Here is an 11616-nt window from a genome sequence, read left to right as displayed (position 1 = left end):
GTTGACAGAAGCACTACTTTCTTTTTGCAGTTACTCAAAACATTGGGGCTACCGTCACTAACTGATTACCCACTCAATTGTATAAAATCAGTTGATGATATCACAAGAAAGCATAATCTAAAACATATATTTAAAATACGACATTTATAATATGCACAACCATTTGTGGCTAACGAGAAAAGCGATTTTTACTAAAGCTGTACACAACAATTATGAAATATTTTCAATGATTCCATGTTTTATTACAATGGTTGAGAATGCATATTATATTTAGTCTATAGGAAAACGTTTCAGTGCAGCTACATTAGGTACTGATTCCTCAGAATTTTTCATCCAGTTGAAATTAAGATACTTTTCGGTCTAAATTGGTCATAATAATAATGATAATAATAATAATAATAATAATAATAATAATAATAATACAGATCAAGACGATATTTGTCGTGGAGTTTTCAGCTCCTGGCGAGACGAATATCGTCAGAAAAGAGGAGGAAAAACGGATAAAATATCGAGATTTTCTCTTCGAACTCCGCAGACTCTATCCAGATCACTCTGTCAAGATGGTCGTTCTGATTGTTGGAGTCCTTGGTGGAATGATGTCTTCTCTACTCTCGAATCTCAAAATCATACCGGCTTGCCGCATTAAGGCAGAAATCTTAGCCGCACAGATGCAGAAGGCTGTCATTCTTGGCTCACTGCGTTTGCTCAGGGCACATGATTCTCGGACCCAATGATCACTCACCCCACGGTGTGGGGAGTGGTCATTGGTTGATTATGCTGGCGCGCCCTCCCGAATGTATCGGGGCTTCGGGGGATAGGGCCTGACCAGCGCACACTACGGTGAAAAAAAAAAAAAAAAAAAAAAAAAATAATAATAATAATAATAATAATAATAATAATAATAATAATAATAATAATAATAATAAGCCTGATGTAGTCCTTCTCGACCACCAGACCAAAACGATATTTGTTGTGGAGTTTTCAGCTCCTGGCGAGACGAATATCGTCAGAAAAGAGAAAGAAAAACGGATAAAATATCGAAATTTTCTCTACGAACTCCGCAGACTCTATCCAGATCACTCTGTCAAGATGGTTGTTCTGATTATTGGAGTCCTTGGTGGAATGATGTCCTCTCTACTCTCGAATCTTAAAATCATATCGGCTTACCGCACTAAGGCAGAAATCTTAGCCGCACAGAGGCAGAAGGCTTCCATTCTTGGCCCACTGCGCTTGCTCAGGGCACATGATTCTCGGACCCAATGATCACTTACCCTACGGTATGGGGAGTGGTCATAATAATGCTGGCGCGCCCTCCCGAATGTATCGGGGCTTCGGGGGATAGACCAGCGCACACTACGGTGAAAATAATAATAATAATTTAATAATAAGAACAGTTACCCATTTACAGGACAATATAAAAGTTTATTCACAATGCTTAACCATAAACGAAAATTAAAATTAACCAAAAAGATAAACTAATTCTAATTACCTACTTCAAGTACATGTTAGCAATTCTAATAATGTTGTAAAGGTTAGTGGAGAATAAATCACCATAGACACAAATGCTATTGAAATTTGTGCACATAATATATATTGGGGAATTGAGCATAATGTTAGTTCTTGCTCTGAGAGGTCTAAAAACGGATTGAGATCGTGAAGCTGTCCGTGGTACATTGAAGTTAATTTGTTCAAGAATTTTAGGACACTCAACTCTCTCATTCACTAACTTGAATAAAAATATGAGCGACGCACATTTTCTGCGATGTTCTAAACTAAAAAGTTCCAAACGTTCATATATGACATCATTACAGATACCTCTCGCAGGGTAAGAACCATCTATTCTGAAAATAAGAAATTTACAAAACTTTATTTGAACTCTTTCAATGGCTATGTTATGAATCTCATGGATTCCAGACGATACTTGCATATTCTATCTACGAACGTTCGTAGGTGAAAGAAATAAAACAGCTTCATGGCTTTAATATTATGAAAGTTTCTGCAATTTCTAACAATGAAACCATAAGCTCTGAGAGATTCTGAAACTTTTTGTGAAATATGTCTACCAAATGTTAATTTATGATCGAATATTACCCCTAGGTCTTTGATCTCATTACATCTCAGCAGATCTGTATCCTGTATTACATACTGCAAACTTGCAAACTCAATTATTTACAATCCTTGGAAATTTACAAGCATAAACATTGCGGGTGCAACCTGTTAAATGATCAAATCGATTTAATTTACTCTCCGGTTTTTAAATTGGCACATCTGCATTGTGAACTGTAAATTCTGGTACTTAATCAAGTACCTGAATGGTATATATTGGCGACTGTAATGAATCATTGTTAGTTTATTGTACTACCTAGTTTGAGAATGTCTATATAGGACGAAACTGCAATAACGTTAGTTACAATTAGAAGTGGTATAAAACATAGAAATTTTCATTTCTCTTGCCTTAGAAATATCAAGCGCAACAGCTCTTGACTCTCCATGTTTCTTGATTGCGTTATTCCAAATATGGATGACATACGATAAAAGGTCACCTGTTGATCTTTGTTTACGAAAGCCATATTGGTGATGGTTTACGGCTTTCTCTCTGGTCTATAGTTATTTGGGAATTCACAAAGAAATATGTTTGTCGTATTTGATGAGAAATCATAGAAAATTTATATTAACGTATTCAGAAATGGACAAAATTTTTGCACAATCGTAGATAAAGGGCTTTCTGCAATTGCAGTGATCTGCCATTGGTACATTGAAACTCGAGCGCACATCGCGAGAGGTTAGGAATGCACTTCCTGATAGCTGTAAAAACCACCCGCTTTCATAAAAATTATTTCTTGACTATAAACACGACACTGATTTGCTGATTTGCTGATTTGAGGTAAGCTTGACTGCTATGGGATCTTATATTGATTGCACAATAATTACTCAGGTCGTCAAACTAGAAAAAGAACGAAGACTCAAAATATAATCAAAGTGACCAACGATACTTCGTATTGTAGCCACGGCCGTACTGTAAAACACCCAAACGTTTTCCTTTTCTACCATAACTACAACACCATTCGAACGTTTCGCTGGCCATCGTCACATCGTCAGTAATCGATTTGCCTCCGACTCGATCAAACCGTGTTTTATGATACATGATATGTAATAGATCGCAAATTAATTCAGTCGGTGAAATTACTCGGCCCCGGGGGGTCGCTAGGGGGGAGGCTAAGCAAATGTTAGGCTTCGAGGAATATGAGGGCCGTCGGTTTCGGCTCCATGTTGCTCTTTTTTGCCTCCACCACAAGGAATTCGATCTCTTCTCGGTCGCGTCGGGCAAAAGACTCCGCGATCAGGCGGGCCACGTCCTGGTGCTGAAGACCCTCGACGCGGGTGCCATCCACTTGCAGGATCAGCTGGCCCACTTCGAGTCCGCCTGCGTAGAAAGCAGCTCCATTTTCCTGAAACAAATACGGATTGCTAGAGACATTTTTTTCTATAACGAAGTAATGGAGCAATAAGAAATATCGAAGAGCACAAATATACAGTGTCACCATTAAAGTGCGCACCATATGGGAAACTTTTTTTTCGAAAAGTTTCAATGAAGTTTAACTTCGGCACTTGTTTGTGCTTTAAATTTTACTTAAAATGATGCGGCCAACTGCGACCCACTGACGTTGAGTGTTTGTCAAATTCAACTTTTTTTTTTAAAGAATTGAAAAAGTGCATTTCTAGATTGAATTTAACAAAAAATTACTTGAAAAAGTTGTGTCTACGACAATTTTATATCCATATGCCAAATTTTATGCAACTAGGATAAAGCAAACGTTTTGCTTATTTTTGACAGATATCCCCTTTATTTTAAAAAATAAGTTCGGTTAATTGTCATCAATTCATGTATACATAACAAACTCATCATGGAGTTTAACTATTCTGATGAATTTTTACTTATACGGATATTTTTAGAGAGAAATTAAAAATGTGCTATAAAAATTTCAACATGACTGGTGCAAAATTTCAATCACTTGGATATTTTCTTAAACAAACCTTTGATTTCGAAAAAGCAGAGGCAACTAAAAAAAAATGCAAATAATTTCGATAGAACTATTATTATTATAAATTTTAAAAAACAATAATATTATAGAAAATACAAATGGGTACAAAAAATTACTTATTGATCTAAATGATGTTGTTAAACACTTATAGCCTACATTTCAGTATGTCGTCCTCCACGTTCAATACAAATTATGGTTCTTCTACTGACACCTGTAACTGCATTTTTAATAAATCGGGGATTTATATTTGCACAGCACTCGCGAATGGTATTTTCCAGACGTTGTCGGGTGATCTAGGTGGCCAATAATGTTCCCAGTTACGTCCAATAACTTTGCCTCTGAACATTTGTTGGAGGGACTATTTTACAGCAACCGTGTGATGTATTGGTGCGCCATCAAGCTGATACCATAGGTCGTATTTAATATTTAAAGGCATATTACCTAAAACTTCACTAACCTCATTATTTAAAAGGTTGAGACAACCGACGGATGATAAATTTTCCTAAAGAAAAATGGCGGCCCAATTATTTGGTCGTTAAGTATCCCACACCATTCAATATTTTTAAAGGAATACTGATCACCACATTCAACTGTGAAATTGGGATTTTCTTGGGCCCACCATCAGCAATTTTGAGAACCTACCGTTCAATTTGAAGAGAACGTTGCCCCATCTGTCCATAAAATTTTATACGGAAACTTTACATTCTCTTCTCTTTCTCCTTAAAACCAGAATGAAAACCTCAAACGGGCATCGAAATCTCGTTCTTTTGATGTGTTAATAAATTTTGGCTTGTAAGGCCAAAATTTATTCTTTAATAAAAATTTTCTAACACTTTCTCTATTGTAATCGGTATTTTTCATAATATCGGTTATGCTCGTTTACTTGTGTTCAATAACTTTCAAACAAATGTTAAGTTGGGCCTCCTCATCATATTTACTTGAAGTGTGCTATTTCTTCAATTGATTTGCTACGGATTATTCTTGACACAGTAGCATGATGAACATTTTTTCCTGGATGCCGTTCATTAAAAATGTTAGCTACTTGCGGTATGGTGTATTCTCACCACATATCAAAACTATTTCTATTCTTTCCTGAAGAAACAACATTGACAACAAATTTGACAAGTAAATCAACAACTTGACGCTACCATAGCATGCATTTTGTTTGTCAAGACCTACTTAAAAATTTTATTCAACGTGATTCAGCATCCTTACCGCCCTAGTTGGTGTTTATAAATAATCTGTAAATACTGTATATCGAAATCTTAATGTAATTTCAATTCTAGTAATTTTATTAATACTTATTGCAGTTTTTGAGTTGTGTCTGCTTTTTCAAAATTGAAGGTACTGACGTTTGTTTAAGAAAATAGCCAAGTGATTGAAACTTTGCACCAGTCATGTTAAAATTTTTAAAGCACATTTTTAATTTCTCTCTAAAAATGTCCGTATAAGTAAAAATTAATCAAAAAAGTTAAACTCCATGATGAGTTTGTTATGTATACATGAATTGATGACAATTAACCGAACTTGTTTTTTAAAATAAAGGGGATATCTGTCAGAAATGAGCAAAACGTTAACTTTATCCTAGTTGCATAAAATTTGGCATATGGATATTAAACTGCCGTAGACACAACTTTTTCAAGTAACTGCGACCCACTGAACGTCAGTGGGTCGCAGTTGTCCACATCATTTTAAATTAAATTTAAAGCACAAACAAGTGCCGAAGTTGAACTTCATTGAAACTTTTCGAAAAAAAAGTTTCCCATATGGTGCGCACTTTAATGGTGACACTGTATATTCCAAATTTGATTGCAAAGATTGCTGACAATAACCTCAAATAAGAGTTTTGCTGCTACTTTTACTGAAGATGGATATTGTCGTCTTCACTAGTTGTTTCATTGTATCTAAGAAATATGTAACAGCTGCTTAAAAACGTCTAATATAAAATTGCAATCACAGTAATATTTCGTCTCAATTAGATCAATACAAGTCTGCAAGAAAAAAGGTGTCTGGATGTTTTCAACTGACTTCTATGTATTCAGGTGTTCTGAAAAGTAAAAAAATACTAAAAAATTTCCAGAACTCAGGTTATTTTGCGGAAGAAGAAGAAGAATATATTTATTGAAATAGGTAATCCTAATACACAATATTATATAAAACATATAACTAACATAGAAATTAGATAAATTCCCGTTTGAAATAAAAGGGTGTAACTTTTTATAATAACAAAATATAATGTGTCAAAGTTTTTTTCGGGTTTGTTGACCGTGGTCTGCAGATTTTTATGCCTGAAATATTGGATATGGGCATGACTTCGTCCATTTGTTTGAATTAAATGACCTGATACAAATGCAATTAGGTCAGTTAAGGAACCCAGAGGGCCTTTAGCAACACCGGTGGTATAGTCGAAGTAACCTGTATTGTGAATAGTTAAAGCTATCGTCATCTCAATGGCCAAAAAACCAATACAGAGAAATAATGCCGCTGCCAACTAGTCCACGTGGACTAAAGAATTGGCGGTTCATATTGAATAATTTTTACCAACCGAGTTTTATGATTGGCTGGAGATTTGGGGATGAGTATCGCCGTGGCGAAAAAGAGATACCAGGGAATAAGATTCGGAGGAATGTGAATATTGAAACAATTTCAACCAAAAATGAAAGATAATTAACATCAATGAAGTCAGGCTACCTGCACTAAATTACACTTGTATTAATACGTCTAGGTTGGATGGAAGAGCAATTTCTGTCTTGATTTTTCATGTGCAAATCTGCACCGCAGTCGAAGATGAAACTTCAGGAATAACAACCTGCAGATATCGTTAAAACTGTCTGGTCGAAGGCGAATTCGAACTCGGGACCTTTTGGTCGAGCGTAGAACCACTTAGCATGCCTGGTGGAAAATGCGAATTTTTGAATCATACCACAGAATATCATTATCTAATTACAAAATTGACAACCAATTCAGTTGTCAAGACTAATAGTTTTAGTTGTTGTGAGAAAATGATTCATAAGCATTGTTTATTTTCATAATCAACGTCATCAACTCTTGTGTGACACGCCTATGGATATTTCAGCTATTGTTTTGACTTTTATTCATTCCGCAAATTTATGCTTCATATGCCCCTTATTCTCATACAGCTACCCAGGTGGTCTTATGACAACTAATTATAGGTTTGTAGGAGACACATGCATACGATGATTGAACGTTGGATTTAGTTCAGTGAAAATAGGAACAAATACTCAATTTTGCAGTAATGAATTCTCAGTTGGAATAAAATAAAATAAAAGTACATATGTCGTTGAAAATGTCATTTAACTGGTTATCAAATTTGCTGTTCATTCAAAAAGAGTATTCAATTTCGATTTATATATGATTAAAATATGTTTTTTTCCGTTAACCAGCTATCACACTCCTACAAACGACAACCCTCAAAAGTCGAAACTTATAATAATAATAATAATAATAATGTTTATTGTGCAAAAACAGGTTTTATACACAAAGGGAAAAGGGTTAGCCGGAGGCTATCTTCCACCCGTCCCATAATTAGGAAAAAAAATAAGCATACAGTAAGAAAGACTACCTATAACAATAACAATTACAATAGACACAAAAATAATATAAAACAAACTATTATGAGATTATAAAGATAACATAAAAGATTACAATCGTTTTTGAACATCTAAGAAATTAATTTTCAAAGTACTTTTGAATTGATATATAGACAAATGCATATACGGTAATAAATTATTTAGATACTTTGGTGCAAAGTAAGAAAAACATCCCTCAAATTTGGTGGTAACATGATATGGAATGGTAAATGTATCTTTTCTTAAATTGATAGAATGATTATCAGATCGCTTACTAAGTAATCTGAACAAGTAATTAGGAGTTTTGCTTTCCAATAGTTTATATAAGAATACAGATATGAGATAACGAATTCTAAACTCAATATTCAGCTGATCTAATTTCAATAAATATGGAGTTACATGATTACGGTAGTTTATGCAGCACACAAATCTCATACAAGCATTTTGTATACGTTGAAGTTTGTGTTTATTATAGTCTGGTAAGAAGTTGTAATACACTGAGCTGCAATATTCAATATGGGGATAAATCAATGATTGAACTAATTTCAGCTTTGTTTTTTGAGAAAGCTGGAACTTAAACTTGTATAAGGATTTCAGTTTAAAAAAACAAGTTTTGTAAATGTGTTTAACGTGCTCGTTGAACGAGAGATTGTTATCAATATATACCCCTAAATTTTTTGCTGAACTCACCCAGTCAATCGGTTCATTGTCAAGAAAAAGATGAAAATTTGTTTCAACTTCATTTCTTTGTAGATCAGATCCCAAACATAGGGCTACTGTTTTATTTGGATTAATTCGAAGGCCATGATTTTTGGAAAATAGAAATGTATTTTCTAAATCCAAGTTCATCCTGGTGATAGCATGGTAAATATTATTAGATTGACTTGACAGATATAATTGAAAATCATCAGCATATAAATGTACGTCGCACTGGGATAACGTGGCAGGAAAGTCAAAAATGAAAAGAGAGAACAATAATGGACCTAGAATGCTACCTTGTGGTACACCAGAAGAAGTTTCCTGAAGAGATGAGCATAATTGACCATTATCCAGTATAACCCGTTGAGCCCTTCCTGTGAGATAGCTTCTCACCCAATCTAAAGAACTGCATTCAAACCCAATGTATTTTAGTTTACTCAGCAATAGTTTGAAGTTTACCAGATCGAATGCTTTGCTTTGATCAAGCATAACTAAAAATGAAACCATCGATTTGTCCCGAGAAGTAGTGATATCATTGATAACCTTCAACAATGCGAGCCAAGGACTAACTAGGTCTTAGCTTTTAACGTGTGATTCCTATTTGGATATTCTTCTGAAATATACTCAAGAAACACTTTATTGTGAGAGTTTCACTACCTATATAATGGGTGATTTTTTGATAGGTATAGGATTCAATTTTCAAAACAACACAAAAAATTTTAAAAAATTGATGAAATCTTCATTGAAATCGATAGAACGATCAATATAATGTAATTTTTGAAGATGATTTCATGCAAATGTTGTCCGCGACTCCGCTTTAGATGGCTCATGCGCAAGGTCCAATTTTGGCATACTCTCTCTAACATATCGACTGGTTTTTCACGTATAAATGCTTCAATATTGGCTTCCAGAGCAGGCCCTTAATTGGGCCATTGTTTCACAGTAACGTTCCGGCCATTGTCGTCTTTGAAGAAGTACGGCCCGATGATGCTACCGACCCATAATCCATGCGGCAATTTTGCTTGTTAACGTATCCGTTCAACCAAAAATGAGTCTCGTCGCTGAACACAATTTTTCGATAAAAATGTGGATCTTCCTCCAACTTTGCCAGCGCCCAATCGCCAAATGTTAGACGTTGTGGAAGGTCGTGTGGCTTTAATTCTTACACCAGCTGTATCTTATAAGGTTTCACATCCAAATGCTTTCGCAAAATTTTCCACGTAGTGGAGTAAAAGAGGCCCAATTACTGCGATCGGTGGCGAATCGACATTTCACGGTCATCATGAACACTGGCGGATGCAGCCGCAATATTTCTTTTGATCCTCACTCTACATATGCGTGTTGGTGGTTTAATGTCCAATAATGTAAACTGGGTTCGAAATTCAGTCACAAGTTTACGAATAGCTCCCTCAGTAGGCTGACGAAACTGCCCATAAATTGGAAGAAGTGCATGATGCACTTTCTTTACCATCGAGAAAGTCTAAAAAAGTTTTTGAAATTTCTATGCTTCAAGGTTGATGGAATGTATCCTTCAAGTGGATCTGAATATATTAATATACTACGCAGAAATCAAGCATCCATAATATTTCTACATAAGCTACTGAAATGTGAAGTTGACTCCCCTGTACTATCATCACAAATAGATTTTCATGTGCCCAGATTGGAGTCTAGATCAAAAAATATCACTTTTGAGTGCAAAAGAGCTCAAACAAATATTATGTCTAAACCACCAATTATTGTGATGTGTTCAAATGCTAACAAATTATCAAATATTTGTAATATTTTTACCTGCAGTAAGAAGGAATTGAGAAATAGATCTCGAGCACATCTATAAACAATTTGGGAATCAATCATAGATGTAATCTTTTTTTCTATTAATTTTTATGTTGAATCCATGTCATATTTTATTCGTTGTAACACTGTCACTATACTTCTAATTATATTGTATTTGCTATTGTAGGTAGGTTGGGCAATAAATGCTGTATTACTAGTATTATATATAAATCATTGAATATGTAGATTTTAATTGGTATAGATACGCCTGAGGAAGGTGTGGTATAGCGAAACACAGCGGTTTTGAAATCTCACAATAAAATGTTTCTTGAATACGTTATAGATTTTCATCAAGTAAATATGACTGAAATGTATGATTTTTCTTATAAGTGCACAGTAATGTTTACATTTTTCCCTGTATATTACAAAAGGAATGATTTAATTCAATTTCAAATACATTCCAGACGAGTCATACAAAACAAAATAAAAGAATACGGCCATTGACGGATAATGGTAGTAATGAGATGCTGGTTAGGTTACAGCACTTCTTGACTACAGCATTGAAAGTATAATATACTACCACCGAGGTATCATTGGTTTTTCTTTAATAAACAATATAATCATGCTGTGGGTAGACTTTTTATGAAACCATTTTCATAACCACGTACAGAGTGTGTCGCATTGAGGTTCCTCTACAAAGTCTTTCAGGTTGTTTCAAAAGTATTTTTCATTTATATGAGTCTACTTTAAACTGTAATATCTCATTGAAGGCGTAATCAATTCAATCGAAATGAGATATTTTGATCACTTTTGCCAACATAACACAAGTCGATTAATTGCGTCAGTATAAAAATTCGGGGATTCGATGAAGTCGACGAAAGCCAGTTTTTGCCCAGTCCTGATAGGCGAGAGTTCGACCTTTAAGAAAGTTATCGAAGTGCTTGAAAATATGGTAGTTGATTCACGAGAGTTCTGAGGCGTATGATAAAAACTATGGAATATTGTGAAAGAAATCACCGGCACTGAACCTAAATCAACCACAATTGGACCAATAAAAAATGATCAGGGAGTACTCCTAACAAACAACAGAGACATAGCCAATGAATTCAACGATAATTTCGTAGATATTGGAAAGAAATTGGCAAATAAAATAGTCGAAAATAATAACCTCGTTATTCATCCAAACATTTTATCAAACTCTTTTGTCTTAAGCCTAACTGATAAAAATAAAGTAAACGCTTTAATCTGCGACCTCAAAACAAAAAGGCGGTAGGAAAAGACGAAATTAAAGCAGAACTGCTAAAATCAATATCACATTATATACTAGATCTTTTAGTTTTCATTATTAATAAATGTATATTACTTGGTGTGTGGTCCGACTCATTCAAAACTGCAGTAGTGACTGCTATCCATAAAAAAGGAGATAAAACTGAAATCATAAATTATAGACCAATCTCGCTTATCACCCATCTATCAAAAATTTTCGAAAAATTGATAAAGAAAAGAATAAA

The 11616-nt window shown here is 34.6% G+C and overlaps 1 protein-coding gene and 1 long non-coding RNA gene across 2 annotated transcripts in view; one reads left to right on the top strand and one right to left on the bottom strand.

The window, feature by feature from the left end:
* Nucleotides 1–871: 871 nt before the first annotated feature.
* LOC111505526 (whirlin) overlaps nt 872–11616 on the bottom strand; it is a 112325-nt gene continuing 101580 nt past the window's right edge. The window contains exon 3 of the mRNA XM_074174072.1: nt 872–3449. Coding sequence (XP_074030173.1) covers nt 3228–3449 — 222 coding nt within the window. The 3' untranslated portion in view covers nt 872–3227. The remainder of the gene's footprint in view (nt 3450–11616) is intronic.
* On the top strand, nt 8199–8806 carry LOC141481816 (uncharacterized). The gene is made up of 2 exons (XR_012465196.1): nt 8199–8708; nt 8765–8806. It is a non-coding gene; the product is annotated as an uncharacterized lncRNA (long non-coding RNA).

This window comes from Leptinotarsa decemlineata, unplaced genomic scaffold, assembly GCF_025532065.1.
Source record: "Leptinotarsa decemlineata unplaced genomic scaffold, Ldec_3_MD MMD2_tig00000505_RagTag_RagTag, whole genome shotgun sequence".
NCBI classification, from domain to species: Eukaryota; Metazoa; Arthropoda; class Insecta; order Coleoptera; family Chrysomelidae; genus Leptinotarsa; species Leptinotarsa decemlineata.
Note: the sequence above shows the minus strand (reverse complement) of the source record. Positions and strands in the feature narration are given on the sequence as shown.